This window comes from Grammomys surdaster, unplaced genomic scaffold (assembly GCF_004785775.1).
Source record: "Grammomys surdaster isolate TR1022 unplaced genomic scaffold, NIH_TR_1.0 164, whole genome shotgun sequence".
NCBI lineage: Eukaryota > Metazoa > Chordata > Mammalia > Rodentia > Muridae > Grammomys > Grammomys surdaster.
The window spans coordinates 3602638-3616341 of NW_021604612.1; the positions used below are offsets into that span (position 1 = coordinate 3602638).

At 54.1% G+C, this 13704-nt stretch overlaps 2 protein-coding genes across 3 annotated transcripts in view; one reads left to right on the forward strand and one right to left on the reverse strand.

Annotated features, from left to right (window-relative positions):
- The window catches only part of Rab35 (RAB35, member RAS oncogene family), a 9804-nt gene extending 4046 nt beyond the window's left edge, over positions 1–5758 (forward strand). The window contains exons 4-6 of the mRNA XM_028765413.1: positions 2061–2185; positions 2268–2392; positions 4257–5758. Coding sequence (XP_028621246.1) covers positions 2061–2185; positions 2268–2392; positions 4257–4385 — 379 coding nt within the window. The 3' untranslated portion in view covers positions 4386–5758. The remainder of the gene's footprint in view (positions 1–2060; positions 2186–2267; positions 2393–4256) is intronic.
- A 1057-nt stretch (positions 5759–6815) lies between these two features.
- Positions 6816–13704, reverse strand: part of Bicdl1 (BICD family like cargo adaptor 1) — an 81926-nt gene continuing 75037 nt past the window's right edge. Inside the window, exons 8-9 of one of the 2 annotated variants that reach the window (XM_028765419.1) lie at positions 10692–10812; positions 6816–8243 (exon numbers count right to left, since the gene is read on the reverse strand). In XM_028765419.1, coding sequence (XP_028621252.1) covers positions 8082–8243; positions 10692–10812 — 283 coding nt within the window. In that variant the 3' untranslated portion in view covers positions 6816–8081. The remainder of the gene's footprint in view (positions 8244–10691; positions 10813–13704) is intronic. The other variant, XM_028765418.1, reaches the window with a different exon arrangement.

Below are 13704 nucleotides of genomic sequence, written 5' to 3' on the forward strand. Positions count from 1 at the left end.
GGTCGGTGTGTGTTGTGTCTACACTAGAGGGTTAGGTCGGTGTGTGTGGTGTCTACACTGTAGTGGAGATGAGTGCCGGGGTCCAGGACTCCCATGCTCCAGGGCCCCGGCCTGTCTGGGAAAACCAAGTCTAGCCCTTGCCTTGGAGTCTTAGGCTTGGCCCATTTTGCAGTAGAAGGTACTTCAGGGCCTACCAAGGGGGCCATGGAGAGACCCATCACCTTGTTGACAGTGTCTGGTGAGGAAGAGGGGCTCTTGAGATAGCTGAATGTTTTGGAGGTGTAGAAGTGGCTGTACACGGTGTGTCTGCTTTAGAGCCCTTTCCTGAGGAGCTGTCTGAGCCTTGGGTGGCGGGAGGAGTGACAGGAGTTGAGCCGAGCCACGGGCCTAGGAAACAGACCTGGGCGCTGAGGCTGCGGCTGGGCCCAGCTGGGGCAAAAATGAGTAAGGCAGGGGATGGATGATACCCGGGGCAGAAGCCTGGAAGCCCTGGTGTCCTGCCAGCCAGAGGTATGGGCCACCCAGCCCTTTCCTAAAGTGGCAGGAGCAGGGGCAGTGGTGTGCCATTTCTTGTATCCTCACAAAGGAAAGGTTACAGGGGCGTGCATTCCGCTGTTTGCACATCTGCTGGCAGGAGCTGGTGAACGAATAGTGCTCAGGGCAGTAGTCTGCTGTGGGCCCTGGCCCAGGTTGGTTTAGCGTCCTGAGCTGAGACAGTGGGACTGCCAGGCTCCCTCAAAGCCAAGAAGGCTAAGCAGGTCTGGATACTCTATGGTGTCCTGCCCTTGGGGCTGCCCTGCCCTGTCCTGCCCACCTACCCCCTCTTGGTTCTGCCACCTTCATCTGGGACTCAGATTGTTGTGGAGGAACACTTGTCCTGATAGTGAAGAGCACCCCGCGCTGTCCTTGAACTGTCCCAGCCTTGGGTGGCTTCTGTGATCTCCTCACAGCCTCTCTTAGAAGTCTGTCCTCGAGTCCCCTATTATATAGGGACTGAGATAAGGGGCAGGATGCAAGCAGGGACGCTTCCAGAGTCCGCGTCTTTCAGAGACACGACCAGGTTCCACTTTTCAGATGTGTCCTGACTACGGAGAGTAGACAGCAGGGTTCCCTTCACCAGTCTGGCTGTGAATCCTGGTGTAGCCATCTTGAAACCTGGGACAGGAGGCATCCTGCCTTCTGGGTTTGTATTCTAGGTGTTTAAGACTTTAGTGGTCGGAGAAGAAGCTTGAAGAATCCTGATTAAACTGCCTCGAGAAGGAAAAAAAAAAAGACTTTAGTGGTCAAGAGTAGATAGCTTTAGAGACAAGGCATGGAGGGACAGTCTTGGGGTCAGAGTGGGGCCAAGGGTGTTGGGGTCTCTGGCGCTGTGAGGCCCAAGGCCTTGTGCTGCAGGGTTGGTGCTGTCTGGCTTTCTGGATAGCAGATGTTCAGAGAGGAATGATGGCAGCCATCTACCTTCCAGACCTTTGGCTGGTTTGCATCTGCAGGGTTAGTTGAGTCCCTCCTACAGCCGCTGGAGGCCTGTGTAGCCACCATACTCTTCCTTACTGGCATAGTCAGCCAAAAGCAGGAAGAGAAGTGTCACCTGTCCACCGGGGAAAGGGACACACTTTGCCATGGCTTTATTTAGGTGCAGTCTCTTGGGATGGCATTTTACTACAGAGATTTGAAAAAAAGTTTGAACATTTAAACAAGGATGGTGATAACATGATGTCAGACACAGAAGCCGCCTGAATTCTAAAAATAAAAGGAGAACTTGAAAGATGTTTCCAGCTTACGGCACTCTGAGTCAGGAGGGTGACTCTTCAGGCCTGGTCCACCTCAGACTGTTACCTGCCCCCTCCACTGCTGCCAGGGCCAGGCCTGAGAAGCCAGTGCTGCTGGAGCAGCCTGTCCTGCTGGTCAGGCTTGGCTCTGGCTGGTGGTCAGGGCTGGGTGCGGGACTGGATCTGGCCCCGGGCACCTGCACCTTCCCAGGCCCCGTCCTGCGGTAGACAGGTCCCAGGGAAGCAGCTCTGTCCTGGGCCAAAGCCCTCATGCACATCTTGGCCCTACAGGTATTATCGGGGGACCCACGGGGTCATTGTGGTTTACGACGTCACTAGTGCTGAGTCCTTTGTCAATGTCAAGCGATGGCTTCATGAAATCAACCAGAACTGTGACGATGTGTGCCGAATATTAGGTGAGGCTGGGCCCCAAGGGTGGGGAGTGCGGGGGAGCAGCGCACGGTGCTCTTCAGGCAGTGACTATGCTTTGTCTTAAAGTGGGCAATAAGAACGACGACCCTGAGCGGAAGGTGGTCGAGACAGAAGATGCCTACAAATTCGCTGGACAGATGGGGATCCAGCTCTTTGAGACCAGTGCCAAGGAGAACGTCAACGTGGAGGAGGTAAGCTCTGGCTGAGCCCCGGGCAGAGCGCCGGCGAGGACCCAGGCCTGCTAAGACGCCCGGGTGACCACCAGTCATTCAGTGCGTGCAGCTGGCTGGCTGCCAGGCAGGCCCTTTAAAAGTCTAAGCTCGTAGCCCAGCTGGCCTCTGGGGTGGGGTCCCATTTTTCTTGGAGGAAAACTGAAGTTCCTCTTACTGAATATGAATGGCCTCAGGAACTAAGTGGTGAGAGGTGGAGTCGGGCCAGGCCTTTCCCACCCCAAAGCCACGCCAAAGCCTCTATTCCGGCTGCTTCCCGTTGGCCCTTCCTTGAGTCCCCCATTTCCTCTTCCCTGCCCCTCTCAGTGGCTCCTTTCCTGGCCTCCAGAGTGCAAGGGTACCTGCTGAGAAGTTCCTGGGTTTATGGTTGGCATCTCCACCCAGGCAAGCTTTTCATCTGCAGCCGCGTAAGACAGCGGTGGCATTCTAAGGGAGAAAAGCTAAGCTTTTGCCACAAGCCCCAGTTGGCCCATTCCCTGGCCCTAGAGAGTAGTCTGCAGGAGCTAGGGAAGTTGGGTTCCTACTGTGTTGGGTACACAGGCTCGTTAGAGCCAGGCCAGGACCGACCCACCTCTGTGAATTCCCGTGCTCGTGTACACAGGGAGTGGGAGTTGTTGTCCAGGTCGGGAAGATCAGGTGAGCGGAGGTGTGCCGAGTATCCATACAGCGTGCTTGCTAACTAGGTGGAGACGTTAGCTCAGCTCTCTTTGTAAAGACTTGTCTGTGTGTGCATGGATGCACTTGTGCACATGCAGAAGCCGGAAGAGGGAGGGCATCAGGAACCATGGCCTGGAGAGAGGTGCCCTTCAGATGCTCTGCCGTGACCCACCCGTTCCTCATACACATAAAAGCTCGTGAGCGAGCACTGGGTCATCTCTCTGGTTCCAAGGACATCTGCGCTCCTAGTTTAGCCTTTCTGCTTCCTTCCACTGCTGCAGCTGCGCCAGCCTTTTGGGGCACAGTGGGCCTGTGGCTTGGTGGCTCCTCTCACGAGGACACTGGGTAGTCAGGGAAAGGCTTAAGCAGTGTCTGGCGCCACTGCAGGGAGGTGGTGACAGTGGACAGGCAGTGACGTCCCTCCATCTACACGCAGAGCAACATCCCTTTGTCTGCCAGAAGGTTCTAGTTGAAGGCTTCTAACTATGTATTAGAAAGGACTGGAGAGCTGGCTCAGTGACTAGGGTTGTACCACTCGCACAGAGGGCCTGGGTTCAGTTCCCAGCATCCCTGCCAGGCCGCTCACAGCTGGCTGTGACTCCAGTTCCAGAGGCCCTGCCTCTGTCTCGATACTTGTGCACAAACCCACAAAACGGAATAAAGACTGAAGAGAGTGACGTCCCGAGTCAGCTACAGGCTTTCAACGTTCTCTTTTAACCTTTAACTCCACTACCTCTGCCCAGAGCAGCAGGTCTCAACCTGGGGTCGTGGCCCCTTTGGGGTCAAATGGCGCTTTCACAGGGGTCACATATCAGATATTTACATTACAATTCATAACAGCAGCAAAGTGACAGTTATGAAGTAGCAGTAAAATAATGTTATGGTTGAGGGTCACCACAGCGTGAGGAACTGTATTAAAGGGTCGTGGTGTTAGGAAAAGTGAGAACCCCTGTACTAGAATGTGTTTTGAGGGTACACAGTACACACCTGCAGCCCTAGCACTGGGGAGGCAGGAGGAGGATTGCGAGTTTAAGGCCAGGCTACAGAGTCAGGGTGAAACACCCTGACATGTGTGCACGCGCACACACAGGTTTTGAGGACGGAATAGAAATGGCCTGGGGAGGTGGCTGTGCTAGCTGGGGTCAGCCTTGTCCTGTCGTCCCTCCAGATGTTCAACTGTATCACAGAGCTGGTTCTACGAGCAAAGAAAGACAACTTGGCGAAACAGCAGCAGCAACAACAGAACGATGTGGTGAAGCTCACCAAAAACAGTAAACGAAAGAAACGCTGCTGCTAATGCCCCAGCCCACTGCAGAGACAGCACTGCAGCCTCCCAGCCTGAGCCCGGGGCCTCGGAGGCTCTCGGGGGACAGTCTCAGTTTAGTGCCGTTATTTAAAGAATTCTCTCCACGTTTTTTGTATCGGGAGGCGCCATCGGCACTTCCTCCCCTTTTCCCCTTGAGTGCCAAGGAGGTGTTGGACGAGCCCGCCCTTCCCCACGGTGCCCTTTTCCCTGCCGAGGCGCCTGGACCTGGTGAGGACGCTGCCAGCTGAGTGGACTGATTAACCAGTTTGTACATAGTGTATATTGCATTAACCAGCTGCACACCCTCAGCCTGCTCTGCCTTTTGGCTCCTTCCTGCCAACCTGCTGCAACAGACCCTCCCAAGCCCTCCAGTCACCTCTCGACGGCAGCTCCTGAGGAGCCAACCTCGTGCCCTAGCTGAGTCTTTGGCCATCCCTGGCCCATGGAGTGCACTCCACGTGGCTCCTACCCTACAGCTCTGGGAGCTGGGGAACTCCACACAGGCCCTGCCCTCTGCTGGCCCCAGGCCTTCAGTTCCACAGAGGAACTCAGTCCTGCCCTTTTGGACAACAGGTGTCTCGTTCTGCCTTCTAGATGCCTCTGCTACAAACCCAGGGGAGCCATGGCTTCTCACTCACCCACCATGTTTCAGTTCCTGCAGAAAGGTGGTAGGACATCTGTAAAGAGATGGAGCTTGCAAGGGGAAGCATTATTTTAACAAATACAACCAATGAAGCCGAATCAAACAAAGTTCCTCACAATTATTTCCTTGAGATCTGATTGGCTCAGTAGCAAAAGTCGTGACCGTCCCACTTTGGGCTCGTACTTTTAGAAAAGATGTATGGCTTCTGTTGTGTGCAGGGCTAGGCTCTCTCCCCTCAGTGGGAAAGGAAGGCTCTGCACCCTCGTACCTGTGTGCGCGACGGGCGAGGGCCTCCCGCAGGAGATGGTCTGTAATATAGTGCCAGGCACCTGTGGCAGAGCCAGGGGCTGCTGGGCTATGGGGAAGACGCCTCCAAGCGGGGACAGGCAGCTTTTGCATTACTGACAGATCTGTTTTTAGTATGAAGGTGGTAGGAAGATGTCTTTGCCACTGGGAAGAAGTGGCAGTGGGGTGGGGGCAGCCACCAGGGTCATCTGCGTTTGGTCACATTCCCCTTCTCCCAGGACACTTGTTCCCTTTCCCCTAAAGGATCACGTAACTCGGAAGAACTGACTTGGACACCATAATGTGTTTTAGATTTTCTTTCCTAGGCGATTTCCAGGCACAGTCCTGACGGGACAATCATCACAGAATACTGCAGATTTTCCATGTTAACACTGTGGATGGGTTTTCAATCAATAAAACTGGGGCTTTCTTCTCACCTGTCTCTCCACTTGTCCGAATTGTCAAGAGCCGGGGATCTGCGTGACAGGCCTGTGTTTCTGAGCGTCAAGCTGGGTCTGGGGGCTGTGGAAGACACTTGAGGGTCAGGCATAGGCGACTCCATATGGCCCAGGTGAGCTGGGAGTTAAAGCAGAGTCTGTTTTTAGCCTGTCTTGGCTGGTCAAGGGCCTGCTGTTCTGGGCAGGCGACATGCTTCTGAACACGTGGGAAACCAGTATGGAGTATTTGCCAGTTGAAGCAATAGGAGGGTGATCTTGGAGCATCCAGCCCAAGCTGGACACCTCTGTGGCTTCCGACACCCGCCTGTCAAAACCCAGGTGGTGAGTGGTTTTGGTGACAATAGTGTGCCTGTCCTGCAGTGTTACATGCATGAGTGGGGTGGGGTGGGGATCAGGGTCGGGGTGGGGGACTCTGGGCTGAACTGGTGTCCTGGTGGACCTGATGTGAAACTCCTGTCAAACAACAAACTTAAATGGTTTGCTAGGATTATTTCTGTATTGAAAGTTTCTAATTATGCTTTTTAAAAAAAACAAAAACAAAAAAACAAAACTAAAAATAAAGGTTCAAGCTGCCAGACTTCCTTCCAGGGTCTGTCTGCTCTGCTTCCCCTGCGCTCTGCGTACCTGGCTCCTTGCACTGTTGGTCCAGCTCTTGTCCTCAGGTGCTGCACAGGTGCCCATGGACGGCCCTGGGACACTGTCAGGGGCCAAGTGTGTTCTCCATGGACCAGTGGTTCAGGGTGGTGTTTCCCCTCTGGGCCCAGAGCACGTGTGGGAAGACGGCAGGGGAAGCTCTGTGTTTGTTCTGCAGACACCGGAAGGATGGAGTGGAAGCTTCTGCTTGCAGTGAACTCTCTAAGCTGGACACTTCCCACACTGGAGAAGGGCGTGAGGATGACACTGCCACTTTTACAAGTGCCCCTTCCCTTCTGGGGCTGGCACTGGCTCTCTACACCAACAGCCAGTGGTGGCTTTTGACACATCGCAAAACTCCTACCAAACCACCCTCCATATACCCAGGAACTGAGGCAGAAGTTCTGTAGAAATTCATTTTATTCTTATTCAGACTATTTTCAAAAGAAGCAGTGGTGCGCTGTTTTTCTAAAAATATGCCTTTATAGATTTATATGTGTGTATTATAAAATCCATACGTGTATTTACACAATTGCTACATACAAAATTACAGCACTGTGGTATGTACATATCTATAAGTACATTCTTTCGGCTCAGCCCTGCTGTGCTTTTCCCCGTGGAGGGCAGGAGGCTCAGCGAGTGGTGAGCAGCTGAGGCTGGGCCCGCAGAGCCTCTGAGCTGGGGCTCGGCAGAGGTGTGGGTATCTGCTGCGGAAGGGGCAGAAGCAGCAGGCTTAGGCCTTTGTCCCGTAGAGGCCTGGAGGGCAGTATCTGGATCCCAGCGGCCTCACCCCATCCACCCTGTGGCACCCACGCTGCCTTCAGTGTGAGGGTGGTAGAACCAGGCCCCTCAGAGGCCGTTCTTGTGGCTTCAACTTGCTCGGCTTGGCCAAGAAGTTGCACTGAGGTGGGAGGGAGCTGTGGAAGACACATGCCCTCCCAGTCCTATCCCATGAGGGAAAAGTCTGGAAGGCTAAAGCCTGTAGAGGCCAATGGGAATGCTGCCTGGCCCAGGCCTCCCAAGGGTAAGGACTGCACTGGAGGAAGCTGAGTGGTGGTGGCAGCCAGAAGATGGCCTTCCCTAGAGTACAGGGTGGCCTCAACAGAGCTCCAGTTCTTGGGCCTCGCAGCCTTAGGCTGGGCCTCCTGCTATACAGGGGCTCCAGCAGAGGTGCATGCACACGGGTGAGGGGCCGTGCCTCCCCTTCCTCCAGGCCAGTGGCTGGGGCAGGAATGGAGGCTCAGGCCTCCTGAGGCATGCACAGGAGGCCTCAATCTCTTCCCCATGTTCAAACCCAAGGAGGCAGCAGGGCCTTTAGTGTGGGCTGTGATCAGCTGGGTCTGAGTGGCAGAGGCCATCAGTGGGCTACATTGGGGAGTGGCTGAGCCCTGCTCACTAACAGGATCCTGGGGAAGCCCGGGCTGAGGTTTGGCTTGGGCAGTGGGGACAGGGTTCATTCCTGTCCCTTGGTGGGGGACAGCCTTCAGAGGAAAAGGCAGGCCCCCAACCTCTCAGTCTCCATTACACTGACATAGGGAGTGAGCTCTCTGGAGCTTCCTGGGCCCCAGGGCAGTTGGGCAGGCAGAGTAGCTGCCTGGTTCCAGCTAAGGGGGGACCCTCTTCAACTGCCGCTAGTCCCCCCTTCTCAATGGCCAGACTCCTCCTGACTTAAGTTTTCCTGAAGAAGGAGAAGAGCCGTTTGCTGTCTGTGGTGCTGGGCTCCTGCCCCCGCCCTACGCCGTGGCCCCTAGGGAAGGCAGCAGCAGGCCGGCTCTGTTCCTTCAGGTGTGTGTCCATCAGCTGCCTGTCAATGACCCTGTGCATGTCATCCTGCAGAGAGGGAGAAGGGTGGGGATGAGCAGCTGCTCTTACCTGGTCCTGGGGCTGGACAGGGAGGTGACGAATGTGGGCAGCAGGTGAAGATGAGGGATGAGATGAGAAAGCACTGTGGTTTGCTGAGACAGTGGTGAATGTTGGCACCACGTTGGGACACGCTCGTACTAGCTTATGGGGCTGCCTGGATGCCCACCGTCTGGTTTGCCACCCAACCCTCAGCCTAGAGTGACCTTGGCTTGTGAGCTCTGTAGCCCAAAGATGTGCCCAAGGTTATTTGTGTCCCGATTTCCCCTTCAAGTCACTCTCAGGCTAAGCCAGCCCCCACACCAGGTATAGCCACTCTATGCCTGGGGTGACCCCTATGGCCAAGCTCTCCCACAGCTAAAGCTATAAGCAATGCCCTCCTGAGATGCTGTCTTGTTCCAACTTCACAGTCTATTAGGTTCTTTATGGACGTAAGGACCTTGCTTTTCTAATTAGCTGGCTGCCTAGAAAAAGCCCCCTTTCAGAAGGCAGCTTACAGAAGAGCAGCTGTGGATAGTTCCTCCTCCTCGCTGGACTCTGACTAGAAGCTGCTACCTGACAATGGGCTCTGCCACTACCATCTGCAAGGAGCCCTGGTGATTACCGCCAGTGCACAAGCACCACCGCTCTGTCTCCTTCAGCTTCTAACCCAGCTGTGAGCTATGAGATGTTCTGACAGAAAGACCCTAACAAACCCAGAGGGACTCAGTGCCTGAGTCCAAGCACATGGCAGGTGAGGCCAGGTTAGGGTGGGCTCCCTGCAGCATGGAAAAATTGGGCTGTGTGGCTCAGTAGGCACTCATGAGACGAGTATCATGAGTATCCGAGTATTTTTGAAGGTCTCCAAATGAAAGCAGAGGACCTTCCTGACCCCTCCCCAGGTGGTGAGCACACGGCTTGTATCCCTATCCTCTCCCCCATCCTCATCTTCCATCACATTCAACTTCCCCCCCGGCCCTCCTCCTCCTCTTCCTCCTCCCCTTCCTCTTCTTCCTCCCCTCCCCCTCTTCCTCCTCCCCTCCTCCTCCTCCCCTCCCCCTCCTCCCCTCCCCCTCCTCCCCTCCTCTTCTTCCTCCCCTCCCCCTCTTCCTCCTCCTCCTCCCCCTCCTCCTCCCCCTGCCAGCTCCACTCTCCATTCGCCTCTCGGATTAGACCCTGTGTCACTGGTGTCAGCACACGGCTCCTACTTGTAAAACCCCAGTGCAGAGTCTCAGCACACCGATCCGCGGCACTTAGGACAAGCTCCATAAACTATGTTGTTCCCCACCAAAGGGAAAAGCCACAGAGCTTTAGGAAAGTCCTCACAACGCTGCCCTTTTCTCTGGCACAGTCACGTCAATTGCATTCTTATCCTTTAACTAACCAGACCCAACACGGGAGTCCCAGGGACACGTCTCCTTGGAACTTTATACGAGCACACGCACATGTGCACGAGCTGGTCGTGACCGGTGCCAGCTGCTATTCCTGCAGTGGGAGCCCATCTATGATAAGGTGGCATCCGTCTGCCCGGGCTGCAGTGTCAGGAGGAGGAGACTGGGACTTGATGGTACACCACACGGCACAGACATGAGGCCAGGCTCCGGCACACAACACAGTGGGCCATGGGGAAATGGCAGATGCAGGACAGAGGACGACAGATGAATGGATGCAAGGCTCAGTCTCACCTCAAAGGCAGGAGGGGTGTACAACTAAAGCTGTTGGCACAGGAACTGAGAAAGGCCACTAGATCAGAAACCAAAGGAGCCAGATAGTAAAAAGCCCTGAGGAAGCGAACTGTAGTTGGGAGAGAAGAGAGAACAGCTTTGGTAAGCCATGGTTCTGGCTGGCTGGCAGCCAGGGAGCCAGAGACCTGATGGCGCAGTCCAGAGTCTGGTTGCCAGCCCCACAGGGCCATAGCGTAATGGACACTGCTGTTCTGTTGGTCATTGCGGGGCTCACCTAAATCACAGGGGACTTCAGTCCAGCAGGTTAGTTACTAGACCCATATTCTGAATGAATCAGCCTACCTCACCCTCACCCGAGAGTCACACCCTAGGACAGCAGGGAGTTGGGAGACCCTGAAAATGGGGGTCTTAGAGATAGATGCAGTGACGTGTTCTCTCCAGGACCCGTGCCAGAACAGTGCCCTTGGGGGGACTGCTGAGCTGAGCCCACTTCTGAGTTTTCAGTCAGCTTTCTGGTCCCACGTTAGTTTAAAACAAAGAGAATGGCCAGCTGAGGGGGGCCCCGCTCCACATCTGGTGGAGGTACATCCGTAACAGGCTGCCTGGGCTTTCTGTCTCAAGGACACCATAAAGCATTCTGCCCTGAGGACTGGGACCCAAGGGTTCACAGGAATCTCATCAGAATTCTCCTTATTTTATACATGCCGATTCTGAGTGGGTGTGCTCCACACCTAGGCCTCGGGCTCTTGTTTACCTGCCAAGCCTCAAGCTGCTGAGAGAGGTTCAGCTTCTGCTGAATGGCATCCAGTAGCTGGCTGTTCAGAGACATCACGTCCATCTTGCACTTGGCGAGTTCCAGTTCCATAGCGTTCTTCCTGCAAACACGAGCATGATGAGCACGGGCACGCGCACCTTGTGCCAGAGGCGTCTGCTTCCTTACTAGGAGACCCGGAGTCTACGGGTAAGGGAAGGGCTGTTCCCACACCACAGGTCACTGTAGCTATGCTTCCTGAAGGACTGCAACAGGCTTCCTAACCAAGCCACAGGTATAAAAGATGATGTCATCACCAGACAGGAGTCACAGTGGGCGGGGAAAAGAGGACAAGTCCATTGGGACCAGGGCCATGAAGAGGATCAAAGGCCCCTCAACAAAGGCGCTGCTTGCTGGCCCTTCACTCGAGGCTGTGCACACTGCAGGGTGGGGACCATCTTCTCCTGCTACGGGAAGGTACTCCTAGCTACTGCACCCTTAAGGAAACTGTTCCAAAGAGAAAGGTGTTCAAAGGATGCTGGCCACATTAGCAACATTAGTTTCCAATAACTGGGAAACTGTTTTAAAATTTTTTAAAAGACGACATTATGGGCAGCCCCGCTGTTTGAAAGCATATTCTGCCAGGCCCGTGGAGAGCCGCAGGCCTGGCCTGCAGTGGCCGCCGTTCTGGTCTCAGAACAACACACTAAATGAGCAAAGCCAGAACGAGTAGGTGATCCTCATTTGTACAGAACTCAGACCATACTTCCTCCCTGTCTTGCCCTCTACCCAGTAATTAGTCACCTACTCCACACCCCAGCGTGGCGCACTCACCAGCCACTTTGCCCTAGAAGCAGCTCCAGACAACTCTGGGCTTATTCCGACCCCGCCCACTGCAGCTGCAGGCCACAGGGATAGGACCAAGCCTGACCAATCGGCAAGGGTTCGGATGCTGCAGGTTGCTTCTGTCAGACCCACAGCCATTGGCTGTTAAAGAACAGCGGAAATCCTCCTGGCAGCGGTTGCCATGGACGCGATTTGCCAGCGGTTCCCAAACCGCAGGCGGCTCCCCGCTGCTCTAGCCTGAGGAAGTACCATGTGTCTGCCAGCAGATGGCGCCGCCAGCAGCCCAGAGCCACGGGAATGTGCTGACTAACGCCAGGGCCTAGCACCCCAGTGCTGCAGTGTGAAAGGAAAGGGGAGTCTTCAAATGGAACCCCAGGTCCAAAAGGCATAACCACACAAGTCGCGTATCTTACATGAATCCTAGTCTTTAAAAAAAAGTATTTCCAATGCCCAGAAGAATTGCTTATATAAGTCAAGTCACTAGTTTTTATTTTGTTTTGTTATAAGGCAAATTTCTAGTTCTAGAATAACTGGTGGTATCCACATTGGTGTGGTTTTATCGGTACATTTCTCACCTGCCTGATTAACTTCTGTTTTTAGTGAGTGCTTTTTAATCGTGAGGTGCTACATTGCTAGTGGCTTTCCTAGTGTACTGAGGGACACATTAGGGTCTGCAGCTCAGTTTGGTGAGGTGTGTCTCCCCTGAATACACATGACAGGAACCAGGTGAAGCAGCAGCTGCACCCCGGCCATTCAGACTCAACTGTTCTGGGGAGACTCAGTGATTCTGTGTGCGGGTGGAGTACCACAGATGAGGGCCATTTCAATGCCATTGCTTTAAAGTACACACGGAATGTACTGAGGATCCCGTGGGCACACAGGGACAGGTGACACAGACAGGCCTCACTGAGATAAAATGTACTCAATGCTGGAGAGTGAGCTAGAAGTAACAGACAACCCACCGTGAGGTCTGATCAGAGAAAAAGTGGACCCGAAGGTAAACCAGGTCGCAGGGGATGGGGAGAACGGAAGTTCAAGAAGCTGCTGCACCGCGCTGCTGCAGTTTACAGGCACAGGTATCACCCTCGACAGCTCTCAGGACCAGAGGCGCAGCAGACCTGAAGGCAGCACTCTGTGTCTGTGTCCTCGCCCCCTAAGGTCCGGTTTGAGAGCTTCACCCCCTTTACTGCCTACTGTGGAGGCAGCATTCACCTCCCTCCCTCTCCCCCGTGAAGGGGCAGGTGACTGAGGCCCTAGGAAATATTTTTAGGTCAGTTGGGTGTGTTGGTGCACACCTGTAATCTCAGGACTTGGGTCTGAGACCAGGGAGTAATTTCAAGTCAGAGGCCAGCCTTTGCTGCGTAGCAAAACAAACCAACCAGCAAACTAGGGACTACGGGAGACGACCCCTGTGTACTTCCACCTCGTCCAGTGTAAAGAAATGCATGCACACGCTTCTTTTCTGCTAATGACGACAATGACCTGACCACAGGATTTAAGATGATGACCTGGCTTACTGGGAAAACACAACAGTGGAAACTGAAATGCTATGGGATCAACCCAGTGAAAGAAGTGCAGACAGACAGCCCGGCCTCCCAGGGGCGGCTCAGTTAAGGGAGTAGAAAGAGTGACAGACTTCCAGAACATGCCAGTCAGGTGAACTCTAGGGCTTCAGAGCCAGATTCTAAACTAAAATTACATTTATGAAGTAGTGTATATGCATTGGGGGGGGGCTAAGGAGACTGACTGGATACTTAGTGGCTTCACAGTGGAATATAGTTCATTGGGAAAATACTTGCCTAGCATACATGAGGCCCTGGGCTTACTCCTCAGCATAAAAAAATACCACATGCACACACAAAAACAAACCGTCTGACTGACTAACCCACACACCACTGTGCTGGTTAGGGAGGCACACTGAGGTGTACCATGGAGGGCGCAGAATCCAGTCCCCACTGGCTCTGATCTGAGATTACATTCATGCTAAGGCTGATGGATAGGTAGAGGAGGGTTCCTGCATTGTTTCTTTTGTGTATACTTGAAAATGTCTGTAATAAATGAAAAATGAACTAAACATCACAAAGCAGTGGTTGAGGCAATAGCGACTTTGGGAAGCTAAACTGCACATGGGGATAGCCTATGCCACGCATAGTAGCAGGGGGATAGCCTA